The 17533-nt window shown below is 32.7% G+C and overlaps 1 protein-coding gene and 1 pseudogene across 6 annotated transcripts in view; one reads left to right on the plus strand and one right to left on the minus strand.

Annotated features, from left to right (window-relative positions):
- The window catches only part of CSMD3 (CUB and Sushi multiple domains 3), a 989790-nt gene that overhangs the window by 14847 nt on the left and 957410 nt on the right, over positions 1 to 17533 (minus strand). For all 6 annotated transcript variants that reach the window (XM_016138158.2, XM_036232977.1, XM_016138161.2 and 3 more), the window contains 5 exons: positions 16792 to 16965; positions 15549 to 15622; positions 9160 to 9271; positions 6883 to 7062; positions 3987 to 4052 (listed from right to left, as the gene is read on the minus strand). In XM_016138158.2, coding sequence (XP_015993644.1) covers positions 3987 to 4052; positions 6883 to 7062; positions 9160 to 9271; positions 15549 to 15622; positions 16792 to 16965 — 606 coding nt within the window. The remainder of the gene's footprint in view (positions 1 to 3986; positions 4053 to 6882; positions 7063 to 9159; positions 9272 to 15548; positions 15623 to 16791; positions 16966 to 17533) is intronic.
- Positions 6458 to 6575, plus strand: LOC118612299 (annotated as a pseudogene).

The following is a 17533-nucleotide window of genomic DNA, read 5'->3' on the forward strand; positions in this document are numbered from 1 at the left end:
GACTTAGTATATTTATATAAATTTGCTATGAAATTTATAATTATATAAATTAGATATGGTAAAGTCTACTCAGATCTTGGGAAGAGGCTGAGAAAAGTTTCCATTAATCTTATATGTCATCAGTCCCCAAACTTTTTGGCACCAGGGACTAGTGCTCTTGTGAGACTCTAATGCCTAATGATCTGAGGTGGAGCTGAGGCAGTGATGCTGGATGGAGCTGGGCAGTGGTTGTAAATACGGATGAAGCTTTGCTCATTGACCACCGCTCACCTCCTGCTGTGCAGCCCAGTTCCTAAAAGGCCACAGACCGGTACCGGTCCACGGCCCGGGGGTGGGAACCCCTGCATACATCATAGAGCACATCCCAGATAGCAGCTATTGAAGGGAGCCATGCCTATTTGTATGAGTGGGTGAATGACAAGGATTTAGGAAAAAGCCTTTTTATTATGACATTTGCCACTCAATCTTGTTTATACACACACATCACACACATCACATTTTCCTGCTCAGACTAGATAGACTGGGGTTACAAATTGTGCAGTCCCTAATTTCTACTAAGCAAACTAATAAAACAAAACCACAGTAAACATCAAATACTCTCAGCAGTTGAGTTTTTATTGACTATTTAGACTAACGTGATTAATTTTTTATGATAATTTAAAAGCGACACAATGGAAGGGTTAGAAATGCAGGCACTGAAGTTAGGCTGCTTGTATTTATAATTTATAATCTGTGTGGTTTTGCAGAGATTACTTAATTCTCTAAACCTGAATTTCCACATGATTAACATGGGATTAACATAAAGATGTTAAAAAGATTAAATGAGATAATGAACTTGAAGAATTTAGCTAAGGGTTAGTTGCTACCAATAATATTATTATGCAGGTAAAATAGGGAAATCGTAGATTTAATAGCCGACTACATAGTTGCTAATAAAACATATAAAAAAATACATAGTCCTGACTCTATGACCTTTATCAAACCATCCTTCTAGTGAAACAGCGTCCCCAAACCTCAAACTACATGGCTATGTAGCGTATGTGTAGGGGAACCTTATTAAAAATCTGAAACAGTGTTATGGGTTAAAAGCCCATGATTTGGTAAGCACCTTAAGGAGCTTTTAGCTTAAAAAAAAAAAAAAAGTATGTGTAGAACAAGTTTGGAGGAGGGAGTAGCAAACTAAATTGCCCAGTATTACAAAGATCAGGAGTGTAGAAGTAACAGGCTCTTCGTTGTAGAGAGAAGAGGAAGAGCAAGGGAGCAATATGTTCTAACATCAGCGCCTGACAAATAGTAGGCACTCAATAAATGCCGTCTCTCTGATTGTTCATTTCCCCTGGCCCATACTGTGATTACCCTTTGCTACCCCTGAACCTTTAGTGAATATCTGCTACACCTAATGATTTTGTCCATGGTGCTTAGGGAAATTAAGGAATGGTGGTTGAAGGAGATGAAAGAGAACCACAGTGTCAGGAGAAAGAAGTAGGTAGCAGCTGCAGCAAAGTACATTGTATCGGGATTAATCTCTGAGGTGGTAGTAAATGTTTAACAGCTGACTCCAGAAAAAATAAATACTGCTTTCTATGGTGTAAATATTCCCATAAAGGCAGATTTTAAGCTACTAACATGACATCATTGAATGCATAGAACTGAGTACCGTGAGCCTCTCTACCTGCTCATTCCATCACACCCCTAACCTCCTCCCCCCCCCCCCTTAACTGAGAAATGTGACCCATGGTACCATGAGAGAAGCAGACACTATTTATTCATTTATATACCTAGGTATAATAGGAATAATAACTTTTCTTTCTATTATTAAGTCTATTTTGAGATTTAAATGTGATTGTGTGTTTGGCAGGTCTTTGTAAACTCTGTCATCCAACTACCATCGATGTGGATATCAATGAAAAGGGGGAAGATGATGGTCATGATCCTTCCTTTCCAAAGACACATGTGAATTTAAACTTTGCTTCACAGCTTTGCCAAATAGCATACTATGCTCCTGACTTTAAACCACTGCCAAATTGCATTCTTGTCATTTTGGAGTAATCTAATCACTGTGTCTCTTTCCCGATTTTAAATGAAATGCTAATATTTTGCCATTTAAGATGACATTGTTCTAGAGTACTAGGTTAAAGATTTTTTTCCTTTCTAATTTATTAAAAAATTATAAATAGATGTTAAATTATAAATAGATGTTTCTAAAAAATTATAAATAGATGTTAAATCTTATAAAATACTTTCTGTGTAAGTATTGCAATGATAATATTTTTTTGAATGTTAATCTCAATGTGATAGATTACTTTTATAGATTATTTAATATAAAAATATTCTTGTTTTTTATCATGAACCCAATTTAGTAATGATGTGTCATTTTTACTATATTTGATTTGTAAAGATTTTATGTAGAATTTTTTCATCTACAATCTTGAGTCAAATGGCCCTATGATTTTCCTTTTTTATGTACTTATCTGAATTATTAGAGTTATATTGAACCCATAGAATAAGTTTTATTGACTGTAAGAGTTTTTGTAAAACTGAGATGATCTGTTCTGCTCCTTTAAAATTTGGTAGAACTCATCAGTAGAGCCATATGCACCTGATTTTTCTTTGTATAGTTTTAACCACTACTTTGTTTGTTATGGAATTACTTGTTTTCTTTTATAAGTTAGACCTAGTAAAATACATTTTTCTATTAATGTGTCCATTTTGTTTAATTTTTTTAAGTTGACAGTTTTTGATAATTTTCTGTTAATATATTTCAAATTTATTTAATCTACTCTATATAGTTATTTTCACATTTCCTTTTGATATATTATTTATTTTTTGTTCCTTTATTGATTAATTATACCAGAAATTTTTCACTCTGATTTTTTCCCATAGAACTACCTTTGGCTCTGTTTAGATTTTTCTGTTGTATCTTTGGGATTTATTTATTTGTTCATTTTTATTACATTGATTTTTGTTATTCAGAGCACTTACCTGCCCCCAGATAAAGCACTTTCCTTGGAAAATTCTGTGCATTCACTGACCATGATGGATTTCTGACTCCTTTGCTAACCTTCCTCTCTTATGTTGACATATTCTTTGACTGCCTTCGTGACATTCAGTCTGTTCTTTGCTGAGTGCTAAATAAATCAGTATCTCAGAGTTATGTGGGTACTCCAGTTTTGTAGCATGTACACTGAGAACTTCTGAACCCAGCCAAAATTAGAACCTATCACTGATCCTGGCTCAATAGAGCTGGGCCAATCTGTCTCTAGGCTGTTAGACATTAAGTCTTTAATTTTATCATTAGTTATTAGTACTGACTAATACTCAAAAAGTAGCTGTCATATACTGAGCCCTTTTATTTATTAAGCAGTGTGCACTTTATTTTCATGATGTTCATTTATAATAACCTAATCATTGCTTCTTTTGTACAGATAAAGAAACATAGGCTAAGATATATTAAATCACTTTCCAAGGTCACAAGGTAGGAAGTGTACAACATGGGAATTACATCAAGATTCTAGGACTTTAAAGCTCATGTTTTTAATGACTATACTAGGTTTTAAAATTTGCTTTTTAAATAAAATTATTTAAAATATATTGGACAAGTCCCATAAATTCCTAAACTTTCATTCTCGTACCAAGTGTATTTGGTTCCTTTGTAAAAAATAAATATCTATATTTAAAACTTTTATATAACATCTCATTTTTATTTTAATATTTTAAATTAAACATTCTATCATTAGTCATTTGAAGATACTCTTAAAAGGGAATTTTACAGAAAGAACTATAAATAACATTTTTGGAATATTAATATCCCTCAGTATTACATTGCTTAAAATTCAGCAGTTATAACATAAATAATCAAATTCCAAATATTCAAATGCATAGTTTTTGCATATTAAAGTAATTTTTCTAAATAGTCATTTTGTTGAGAAAATAGTATATCACTTTTAGAAAGCATGACTTCTAGAAAAACAACTGAAATTACTAACCACTTAGCTTTGGGCTGGGTGTTCCTAGCGCAGGTCTAGGATCTTTCACCAATATTTTGGAACCAGCTATGAAAGAAATGAAAATGTTTATAAAAAGTTAATTTAATTAACAACACACACAATGTGATGCACTATCAATTTTATTCTCTGACATAGCATATAGTTCTAAAAAGTATCCTGTTCCCCATAGCATCTCAGTCTCCAGTCAACAATCCTATAGTACAGCTAACAACTTCAGCAACTACTCCCACTGTAGCCTAGTGGTAAAAAGGGAAGATTAGTGCTACCATACCATTTTGGGATAAAGTTTCTTATTTTAGAGACATAAACTAACATAGAAACAATCGATTCCAATGTAAGAGCTGAGGGGTGAGGATATGTACCTGCTGCGAAAAGGCAGAGATCATATGGTTCAAGCTTAAGATATACAATTTTATTAAGACAGTTCATGGTGTTGCAAGAAATTGGGTAGAATCAACAGTGAGAACTTAAAACTAACATTTTAAACCAAACCAAAGGTAGCTCAAAACCAAGGAAATCATAGGAGCTAGAAGTGCCTGGAAAGTTGTAGCAATTATGATAGGCAGTGCTGTGAACCAGGCAAGAAAAGACTTTTATCCTACGTTTTTAAAGACAATGTCATGTCTTTAAAAGGTTTGAAGGGGAAGTGATTGGGGTAAACATCACTGGCTGAAAAAGGAGCAGGTACTGATATAGGCAGAGAAGTTAAGAGGCTGCTGCAGTAGTCCCAATAGATATAATGCTGGGTTAGACCTCTGTAGTAGTGATAATAAAACAGAAAAGTGGATAGATAAAGAAGCGATTGAAATCCTGGTGGATTTAAAAGGATGGGAAGATGTCAAAGATGACTACTAGATTTCTATGTACTATATGATGATGATACCACTGAGACAGGGAACCCACACAAAAAAGACGATGGTGAGGGGAAATTTATGAGTTCAGATTTGCATATATTGAGTATTGAAAAGTCTTTGATAAATTCAAGAAGAGATATCTAGTAAACAACAGAACATGCAAGTCTGGAGTTAAGAGAAAATAAATGAGATAGAAATATTAATTTGTAAACAGTCTCCATAGAGAAGACAGTTGAAGCCATTGGCTTGAATGAGCTTACCTAGGGAGAGACTATTGAATAAAAGGAAGAGATGGCTAAGAACCAAGTGTTTAGAAAACCATGGGTAGAAAAGAATAAATGTATAAAGGGAACGGAGATTTGATAGCCAAATTATGAGAGAACAACATTTATTTACTCAAATATTCAATGAACACTTTTTACACACAAGGCACCAATACCAGTGTTAAAATTACAGTTATAAACACTTTACAAAGTTTATGTTTTTATTGAGATTATATTCTAGCTAGGGAAGGGCAGATGAAAGGACAGGAGAGTGGAGAAAGACAATAATAAGTACACATCTAAAAGAATAAAATCTCACATTACAGGAATTTCTATCATGAACACTTTTTAAATTTAAAAAATGAGTAATGTTCTAAGAGAAGAGAGTAAAAACATTTCAAAAAGGATAAAGTCATTAACATTTGTGAATGATGCAAGAGATCAAGAATTAGAAGGCCTAAAAAAAGTGAAAAAATAAAAAGAAAAGAAGTTTATCGATGACCTTATCAAGAATTCTACAAAAACTTCTTTTACTCCTTCTTCTGGAAACACATCCCTATTTCCTCCGGTAAATTCCTTTTCCAGACAGGGACTGTTCTGATCAAGCAGCAGCAGGAATGAACACTTCACTTAGAACTGGTCAGCACACCATATCATCTAGCTGAGCAATGGATTTGGAAACAGACTGTTCAAACTGACAATCAGACTCCTGAACGGTGTTTTTCCAAAGTCAAGCTTTGGAAAAAGACTTTTTCTACCAGGGTTACTCTGCCAAAAGGGTATGAGCCCAGGAATATTGGCATCAATTTTCCCTACTATAGTGGGTTGAATAGCATACCCCAAAATGTATGTTCACTAGGAACCTCAGAATATGACCTTATTTAGAAATCAGGTCTTTGAAGATATAATTAGTTGGGGCTCTTGGGGTGAAATAATCCTGAAATAATTCCAAACTCTAATGACTGGTGTCTTTATAAGCAGAGAGGACATACAGAGATACGTAGAAAAGAAGCCCATATGAAGATGGAAATAGAAATTGAAGTGATGCTATGAGCCAAAGAATGCCAAAAATAGCCAAAAGCCATCAAATACTAGGAATAAGTAATTTATGCTTCTTCCCTAGAGCCTTCAGAGAACACATGGTCCTGCTAACACCTTGATTTTGGACTTCTGGCTTCCAGAACTGTGAGAGAATAAATTTCTGTTATTTTAAGCCACACAAGTGATAGTACTTTGTTATGGTTAGCCATAGAAAATTAATACACCTACCATGAATAGAAAACTAGAATAACAAAGGCAAAAAGGAAAAACAGATCATGGAAAAGAAACTATAGTCTATACCATGCTACCCTGAACAAGCCTGATCCTGTCTGATCTTGGAAGCTAAGCAGGGTCAGGCCTGGTTAGTACTTGGGTGAGAGACCACCTAGGAAGACCAGGTGCTATAGGTATAAAAAAATTAAAAAATAAGGGATTGTAAACTGACAAAGTCTTTGTAATCTGTGAGGTCAACCAAGGGTTGCTCTGCCTAAAAAAATTTAAAAAATAAAAAAACTATAAAGACCTGATTAATATTTTTGTGCCTCTGGGTCCAGAAGTATCTACATCAGTCTTATCCTTGGGGTTGTCCAGCAAATTTCCCTTGTTCCTAAGCTAAGTTGAATGGATTTTTTTTTTTTTTTTTTTGTCTCTTGCATCTGAGAAAAGTCAAAATAGTACGCCATCTACTTTTAAAAGCTTTTATAGAAAAAAACTTACCTTCACAAACAGGAACTTTTCCAGTCCAGGTGTTATCAGATCTACACACCCTATGTTCTGTTCCACCTGCTAAGAAGAAGCCAGGCTGGCAGGTATAAATCAGTGTATAGCCATGGGATGGAAGGTCCATTCCTACTACATTTGCATGAGCAGGAGTTTCTGGCTGTTTGCAGCTGTGGGCTATATTAAGGAAAGAGAAAAATGTTCATTTTTTGTAGACATATTAAAAATATTTGAGACTAGAGTCACGATATATTTTGAGATGTTTGTTAATATTGAAATAGTTATTCTAATGAATCAAGGCAAAAGAGTAAATGTAAATATACATTTTGATTTTACAGACTAGCATTTTCTAAACAATCATCTGTAGAATATTATGTTAACAGGTAAAGTGAGCAGAGAAAAAGACTGTGGATAATTAAACTCATAAATGTATACTATATCACCTTGTTAGACATCACGATATATATCAGCATTTTGAAGGACCTAAAAAGTCCTCCACTAAGAGGACTTTTTTCAAAGTTTGTCAAATTCAAATTTCCTATACCAGTTTAGGAAATATGACCTTTTATTTATTATATTTAAATTAGAAAAACATGTTTTCTAAAGTTAAATCCAACCACTGTTCATTTGATATTAATACTTCCTAGTGCAAGAAGTACAATCTAATAATTTTTTTACATGTAGAATTTTCTGGCCACATTTTGGGTTTATGTGGCAGAATTTTTTCATTCATTTAACTTTTTGCCTCCTTTTTCCATTTTCCTCCGATTCCTAATTCTCTATCTTGATTCCACCATCTCTACACTTATGGCCCTACTTGGCCCTGCCCTCTGCCTAGTTGACCTGTTTTGTATCTTCTAAAGACCATTGCTTTCTAATCAGAATAGAGGCTACAAAAATTTCCCCCTAAACAAGACAACATTTCTGATCATTTGTTCATGGGTGATGATCTTACAGGTGATCTCTGAAAAAAGTGTTTTGTAGACAAATTTGGGGAAAAAAATATCATTTCTTTCTCAATGATGATTTACAAAGCTATAAAGAGCTAACATTTTTTAATACTATTTATGTAATAAATATTGTATCACATGGTTTATAGTTAACATAATTCAGTTAATGAAATTTAATCCTCTAGGGGGAAATATTGCTAAGGATAAACACAAATAGTCTGTCTTTGCTACATTCTTAACCCCCACATCATGCATATTTTAAAATTCTGATATGCTTTGCAGTAACAGAAGCTGTTTAACTTCATTTAAATCATCATATCCCAAATGTAGGTCATCAAAAAATCTTGGTTTACTGTGGAATACCTAGTTACATCCCACACAGCAATTCTAAAGTACACACTGGGAGGAAGTCCCTTTTAAGGAATTTAGCCATATTAAAATATAAACAAAGTGGGCATGTGACATGACTCAGTGAGTAGTCTAATGCTTTTCAGTAAGCTGCAGGTCCATGGGGGCTCCCATGATTATGTGGGTGCTTCTGAACAGAGCTAGAATAAATTCACAGGACTTATCTGAACTTTGGCAAATCCTGAAAACTATATACCATCCTACTCCCACTTACTCTTTATTTTTTCCCCCAAGAGGATCAGAATTGTAAAAGATGAGGGAAATTAAAAAAATAAAATAAAATAAAAGGAAGTGAGAGGGAAAAAAGAGATTAGTAACTCACCAGCTAAAATTTATTTCTAACTATAATTCAGAAAAGACTGTTTAGTGACCTTGGGCTTTGTTCTAATTTGATCTTTAATAGCAAGTGTTCTCAATTTAGGGTCACAGAACATTTACAAGCTCCAGGAAATCCTGAAGTAGTATTCAATATTTTGGTCAACGTGTTCATGTAGAGTTCTTTTCATGGATGTTTCTAGCTTTCTATGGATTCTCGGATTGTTGCACAAGTGATAAGATTAAGAACCACACTGTGTTGGAAGTTCTTATATCTCAGAGTATTTCAGATTCATAGTGTAGATCTATGAATCTAAAAAAGATTACCAGAAGACCAAACTGACCACACTTACAAGAGCTTTTCAAAAATAACAAAATTTATGCATCATTCCCTCGGAATTCTTTAGAAAGAATGCTTCCTAATGGGCATAGGGCTATGATATAGCAATACAATTATATACAAGAATTATGTTTTATAATAATCTAAAATACCTATGTGATACATCTATTGTATGGACATAAATTTATTTTCACAATTATAAGAAAAATGCATGTAAATTCTTACCCATGATAAGTATAATTTCTTAGTCATAATACTTACGTATGCACTCAGGCTGAATTCCACTCCATGTGAGGTCAGGAAGGCAAGTGCGTGTTGTAGACCCCTGGAGAAGGTGTCCTTTTTTGCAATGAAATTGCACAACACTTCCTACCTGTAGCGAATCACAGAGAAAAAACAAATGTCCTCACGCAACTTCAAATACAGTAACAGACAGAAAAAACTGGATGAGAAAATGCTTTCAAAGAAAACTATGTATGGTAGAACTTAGAAGAAAAAGAAATTAAAATATGACTTAAAATAAAATTGGAGGGAAAAAAATCAAGACTGAAGAAAAACACTTAGATCTCTTTGTGTATATATCATCATCGAATGTTTGATTTCGCAATGTATATATAGTTGCCAAACTTTTTGCCATAGTTACTATTCAACAGCAACAACAACAAAAAATGATGAACAATAATTCTAATTATGAGGCTGGCACTGCCACTTTAGATTTGAATGGACTGGGGAAGAAAGCTGTTTACTCAAAATATATGACAAGAAAAGACCATTATTAAATTATTAATTATTAAATAATTAGAGGTGGAGCATAAGATAAGAAATATTTTGGGCATGTCACCTCAGCCTTCCCCAACAATTGAAGTCTGCGAATGCTCAATTGTTGACCTAGGGCATATCACAGAGATCCCGTTTTCTGGTTTCCCCTTAGTTCCTACTCCCATTTGCTAAAGCAACATGAGGCTAAGACTAATGTGACATAATTTAATACAAGATTCCAACTGGACTTTGAGACTAGCTAAATTGATGATTTCTCATATTCTCATCATCACCCAGAACTATGCTACACCAGAAACATTCAATTCCAATGGTCATTCTCTCATAATAACCTTTATCCAAGTTATCTCACATTGTGTCTTCCTTCATTCTAACCTCTAGGAGATTAACACCTTCGCTTTAGCCCCTAGGAGATCTCTTTCCCCCTTAGGGATGCCCCATTTTGTCTAGGGCTACCGTATTGTTCAATTCCACAGAGCATTGGAATACAATGTTCCAAATTGTGCTCAGCGTCCAAATTGCGCTCAGAGCATGCCATTCACATGCTCCCTGAGGTTGTGCAATACTGTGCTGCAGATTTTGACTTTCTCATATGGCCTAGATTATGTGACTGATCATGTAGATTGAGCAATTCTATTCTTCAGACAGTTTTACAAAACCCATCACTTCTATCAATCCAACAATCCTGTTTTGGGCTAGATCTCAGTTAATGGTGCCAACTTTCATCCCTCATTTCACCTACCCTGAAATCTTCCTTCATTTCATCTATCCTGAAATACTGACAATTTACCTCCTACATCTTTCTCAAATTGTCTCCTCTTTCTCTCCCTACTTATATATGCTGTTTTAGACTTCAACATCTTTTTTTACAAGCTTTGTTTCTCAAACTTAAAGGGATAAAACAAAAATACCAGGACTTATCAAAACACAGATAGCTGAGTCCCCCATCTAGAGCTTTTGACAGGGTAGATCTAGGGGAGGCCTAAGAACCTGCAAGTCCAACAAGTCCCAGGTAGTACTGCTGCTGATGGTTAGGGACCACACTTTGAGAACTACTGGTACAGACACTTACAATAATTATCTAACTTTCCTCCATTTCTCCAATGTTGACCCCATCAAATGTATTTTCTACACTAAAGTCAGAGTGACCTATTTAACATGGAAGTTTCACCTATCATTATCCTTCTTAAAATCTTTATTGGCTTATCACCCAAAGGATTAAGTTACTTTTTGTTAACTTGGCAGATAAAAGTCTCTATAATCTGACCATTGACCATATCTTTAGCATCATCATAATTAACCACTTAGTTTTAGTCAAATTGAGCCCATATACTATTGAATTTTTGCAGTTTCCTGAATGCATGTGTAATTTAATTTTATTCTTCCTACATGAAATGCCTTTCCCAACTTTATTTTCTTAGTCTCACCCTCAAAGATTTAGCACACACAGCATTTCTAGAAAGCTTTCCCAGCAGCAATGGATTAGGAAAACTGTCCCTTCTATGTGCATCCTTAGCACCTTTCAATGATATCAATGTTATCACATATGCTAGGAAATCATCTATTCCATCTAACCCACATATGAAAATGTCAGCTTCTCTAGGCCAGAAACTGTATGTTACTCAACCCTGTGAACCAAGAGCTTAGAAAAATGTCTTGAAAATATTGGATTAACTGAGAGAATGAGTTCTAATAATTTATCACAAAATTATTTGATCACTTAAAAATAGTTAATATGTATATCGGTTTTCAAAGAGCAGTGATATACCTTCTATAATAACCATTTATTATTTGTTCTTTGAAGAGTGCATTTGGGTTCTTTCATCAAACCTTTATATTAGTAAGAGAAGCATGTTAGAAAACATACTTTTTTTTTTTTTTACATTTAAGACTTTATTTTTTCATTCCTGTGAACTTTTCTGAAGTCACCATGAGTATGGCTTTAGATATTAACTGGATACTATAGAACTACAGTCTATTTAAAAATTTCCTATATATAACCAACACATTCAATGACATTTGTCAAATTCACAAATACTTAACACCAAATATATAATATAGCTAGAGTTTTACAAATTTAGTAATTGATTATTTTTTTCCAGAATTTGTTGTAGTAAAACCAATCACCAAAATATTATCCAAATACTGGTGTATTAACAATTTTTTCAGTGATAAATCCAATTAACAGTCCATTTTACATAATTCTTCACCCTTTTCTGACTTGCCATGATAAATAACTTTTAACATACATAATATAATTTGATTATTTTAGGGAAAAATAAGTAATAGCATTTGAATTTCCATTATCTAATTCCAAAAATTCTTGAAAAAATAATTTATGTAAATTTTCCATGAATATTTACTAATGAAAAGTACTGTTTATATAAGCAATTATATACAATGTGAACATTAATAGTGAAAATTATTTTTATATTTAAAAATCATCTGTATTGTTTTAATTGTGCCAATGTTAATATAAAAATTACTTGAGATTGGCCCAAATTAGCACTGTGCGTGCAGATTTTAAGACTTGTTTTATTAGTAAATATGACAATGTTCTTAACTTTTTATTCCCTCTTTTAAATGTTATATCTCAGTTCTTAAGTCATAAAGTTTAAATAGCTAATTAGAAGGTTAATTGAAATTTTGCACAAATTTGGCACTTTCTAAATAAGACCTATATAACATTTTTATGATATTTCATAATAAGTGACTCTTACTTTGCTAAAATTTTCATCACTGTATTTATTTGTGTCTGATTTCTAACAACACATTTTGTTTAACTAGAGTATGCAACACAGTGAGTGCTTAACAATGTTCGAAATGTATTTATAATTAAGCCTTCAAAATTTAACATGTAATATATTTAAACAATTATCTTATATTTGTATTTTATTATGTTTATATCACACATTTTAACACCCAAAATTGAGGTAGCTTCTAATAAAAGTCATGGATAAATTAAGGTTAATAAAATTGAAGTAGATAGGCAGGATCATAAAAATAAAGGGATAACATATGTACTTAGGATGAAAAGGGTTTTCACTGAGTGTATGTTTTGACCCTGAGTGTCCTGGTTTAAGAAAAGTTGAACTTTAAGGTATTTTGTGAATTTATATTTTAAAAAATATTTTAATTTAAAAAATTGAATTTTACATTTTTTTGTTTCAAAATTCATGTCATCATATTCATCATTAAAAGGTAATATGTTGGCCTCATTAAATGTACTTATGTGTTAATTTTAATTATAAAACTGGAAATCACACATAAACACCATGGTTATTTCGGTAGGGTTAAATATTTTCATGTTAAATATCTTGGGGTTGAACATCTAAGAGTCAGCTTTAAAATATTTCATGTCTATAATAGTTTTGTGTAACAAGCCCTAAATCTGCATAATGTATCTTCTAATGCCCAGAGTTCAATTTCAAGAGTGATATAGCCATTAATGAAATATATGTTTGGCATTTACGCCATAATTAATCTAGATGATGTATCAATCATTTTGACAGCTACTCCCTTCACTAGCAACCTATTTCTAGCAAAAATTGTTCTAGTTTTCAATATTTTGGATAAAAACAGAAATTATGTTGAGTATTTTTTTCAACACTAGAATTTTCATCATCTCTAGCAAGAGGTTGTATATTCTTATATGTTAATAATTATATCCATGTCCAAAAATCTATTACCTAAATCTATATAGAAAAGGAGAGTGAATAAATAAACACATTAAAGACAATAATTAAGAACATGATTTGTTTGCAATTCGTAACTTCCTCCTTTCTCTTGTCCTTCTCAGAAGTGGGGTTCCTATACCTCTTTTCACTTAACTCACTATTGGCTACCTAATAAAATCTGGATGAATACAAAGTTGGAACATTCTGATTCTCTCTCTAGAAATTTGGAATGGAGATTGAGGGAATTAATCAATTTCTGTATGTGGCTTAGATACAAATAGAAACGAGGCACCCTTGACCATATGGCCAATCTGCAGAGAGGGAGAACGAAGTAGATAAACATAGAGCAGTACTAAGACTGAGTCCTGTTGTCTAGTTTCTAAATCCTAGGGTTGAAGAATCTCACCTGAACTTTTTTCTCTTGTGGTCTCAGACATACCTGCAGCATGGCTTGTAATGCCTTTGGGCTAACGCTAGCTCAAAATAGTTTTTGTTACTTACAAACAAAAGATTTTCCCAACCAATATAGATGCCTATATTATTTAGAATTCACCAATAAATTGATATTAGTTAGAATTAGAAGTTTTAAAATTCTGTTGGCTCTATACAGATTTAGTAAATGCAATTAGTATACACACACACACACCTCTGCCATATGTTTGTAGAAAAGTTGATGTCTTTAATTTAATATACTCAGTATATTATTAGATTACATACAATTAGACTTTACCATATTTGAAATCTAGTCTATTCATGTTTACCCAGATAGAATAAAGGATCTAATATATATTTTATTAGCCAAATAATATGAATTCAAGGTTAGGTTAATTTTATAACATTTTTTAGTGATTACAATAGAATTGTTAAAATGCAGGGTTAATGATTCTATTGGTTTCATTGCATGACTATTCCAAACTCAAACTTACTCATTTCCATTTCCATTACCTCAAAGGGTATTTACTAGAAGGAACTCATTCTTCCGAAAATCATCTGATTTAGTACACAGATACTAACATCGAAATCCTGTGTTCTGTCAGAATATTGCCAATTACTTGCTCTATGATCAAAGTCAAGTCACATTCTGTTTCAGTTTCTTTGTCTGTACTATGAGGACTAATGCTTTGTAGCTATTTGGCTATTTTTCAGGATTTAGTTCAATTGGTAAAACCTTTTATGTACATATGAATCTAAAGTTTTCTAAAAACATCAATATAATAGAGACTGAGATAGTTTTTGTTACAGTTTTGTATTATCTAGACAGGCCTGAGGCAAACCAGAAGAATTGAAAATGCTGTCAAATCAATGTTCATACTGAGCCTGAACGGTAGATAAATGAAAACTATTTTTAGCAACAAAAATATGGCACCTTTGATGAATACTTTCTTTAGAAATGGATGTTTTTCAAGTTCACACTTAATTTCACAAAAAAATAGCACAATTTAGAAAACCCTGCAACATGAGGCAGTTGGATAATGTGTAAATTGACTATTTCCTTTTGGAATCAGTATACACTTTGGCTCCCCTTAGGCCCCTGTAATGAAAAACTTGCTGAATCTCTATATAAAATCTAAATTGGACAAAGAGAGAACAAGAAAGTCAGCTGCACATGACTGGGCATGCTAAAGAATTATAACAACCCAACTACGTGTTGTGTAACAATAGGTTATGGAGAAATTATTTTTTCAAATAATTTCCACATCAATGACAACGTACAAAAATGTTTTAGTATTATATATACACTATAGTACAAAAATATGTTCATCTTATTACCTCATTGAATAACCAAATTCTTATTTATTAGCTAACTCTTTGTCTTTCCTTCAACTTCTTTCATCTGTACTTTTTCTCACTGTCCCCACATCTTCCTGTAGAGTGCATTCATTTACCCCTGCGTGTACTCTAACACGCTCTTATATACTAACTACGGCTTATGGATTCTCTTATGCTCGTAGCTATGCCCAATTTTTCTTATATCCTTATGGTCAGTTAGGTTATTATTCTTGAAGCATATTTTTCTTCTAATTTTCTTAATTCCGCTTTTTTGTTGCCTGTTTAAAAAATATGTTTATAATACGGATATATAAGCGTGACTCTTTTTCTATCTGCATCGCATCAACGGGACGATATGCATGCAAACTAAAAAAGCTTTCTGATCTAGTTTTATACTAAATGGAAATATTTACTTAAAGTACCCACTTGAAATCCAAATGTGTTGTTCTGAGATCCATGCCGTGGCACTCCTGGGTTTTCACATGAGGTACGAGTGGGTTCTAAAATAAAGATTAAAATATAATTAAAAAAAAATTAAAATGATATTAAATATATTTTTCTCTTATATAAAACAATTTTAAGTAATCTTGGGTATAATGAAAGGGTCCTAGGTATTAACAGTGTAAATCTAATAGCATTTCACCATGGACGGAAGCCTGCTAATCTTAAAGCAAGAAATTCAGGTAGACTGCATTTTAAATGAATTATGCAATTCTTGAACTTTGAAATCTTGTAATATAAAAGTACTTGACATCCAACTAACTCTGTGGATAAGATTTAAGGAAAAATGGAGAATATGAAAGAAGAACACATAAATAAAACATTTGTCCAAAGACTTCTAAATTATAATCTCAGGTAGGGTAATATTCCCCTCAAAAAGTAAGAGTTTCCCCCTCCCCCCCCCCAGAAACATGACTTAGTTATTTGGATTTATAAGTGACATCTGTAGGAGATTCAGACATAAGAATGGTAGGACTGGCAGTCTCTGAGCTGCAGGCTAGTTTGTATGACAGGTTATCTGGTTAGTTTACCAAATGTGGCATTTAATATCAGGATTACAGAAATGTACTTAGATGAATTGCCCGTTATAAAAAAGAAGTCATAGGGATGTAACGTAAGCATAGGGGATATAGTCAATAATACTGTAATAACTATGTATGGTGCCAGGTGGCCACAAGACTTACCAGGGTGATTACTTCATAAGTTATATAAATGTCTAGTCACTATTTTGTATACCTGAAACTAACATAATATTGTATGTCAATCATAATTAAAAATAAATAAAAAATAATAAAAGAAATGTACTTAGAGCCATTTTGAAATCAATGTACCTTTTTTATAATTTTGGAGTAAGTTTAATTTCATTTAAATATGCTTTAATTCTAAAGAGGTATACTGATGTCAGTAATTAATAATGCTATTAGTCTGAAAGCTTTTGTTTTTCATTTTATTGATAAAAAATTTATTTCGAGTATTTCTCCTGGAAGTTTTCCATGTTAAAAATATCATATGTTTTACCAATATTCATTTTTAGTGTCTTCTAATTGCTTTTATATTTGTTTTTCATATTTAGTCAATTATTATTTATAGGATAAAGAAAACCATTAAATGTCACCACTATGTAGTCTATCGAAACTACTGAGTGTAATCAACCTCTCATTAATCTTACCTATGCAGTGAGGTGACGAACCACTCCAAGTGCCATCTGCTTGACAGATTCTGGTGCTAGATCCCACTAATATGAAAGGAGAATTGCAACTGAATGAAACCTCTGACTGGTATATAAAACTTTTGCCTTCTCTTTTTCCTTGGGAAGGTGTACCAGGGTCACCACAAAACTTTGCTGGAAGTATAAAAAAAAAAACAATTATAACAAAGATTTAGAATTTATCAGAGTAAACAATTTGGAAAAATGATGACAACTGGAATATTGCACTAAAGTGATATGTTTATTGATGTTACCTTATCCCAATGAATTTTTAAGCTTTTCTTTAGATGAATAAATATGTTCAACTCAGTATACTATTTTAAAAGTTAGTCTGATTCAGGTATTTTCTACCGAGTAGCCCACCTTAATAACTGTTTTTTTTTTTTCCTACTGAGCAGAATCAAACCACATATTTATGCACAGAGGCTGCAAAGTTGAAGTATATTCCTGAAAAGACACATAATTCAGATAGCTCTGTCACAAAGAACCAAGCCAGAATGTCTAGGTTGTACTCTCCAGATTGCTCTGTCTTTTTATATGTATGTAAAATATATGATTATTTGTTTTGTTGAATAATCAGAGCACATAAGTCAGTATTTGTTGTCTTCTTCTTCAAAATTCTTTGGAGGTGGGGGCATTAAGTGGTTTTTTATTTGTTTGTTTGTTTGTTTTTAAGAGAAAAGACCATCAGAGTCCAAATCAA

This window comes from Rousettus aegyptiacus, unplaced genomic scaffold (assembly GCF_014176215.1).
Source record: "Rousettus aegyptiacus isolate mRouAeg1 unplaced genomic scaffold, mRouAeg1.p scaffold_m13_p_15, whole genome shotgun sequence".
Classification (NCBI taxonomy): Eukaryota; Metazoa; Chordata; class Mammalia; order Chiroptera; family Pteropodidae; genus Rousettus; species Rousettus aegyptiacus.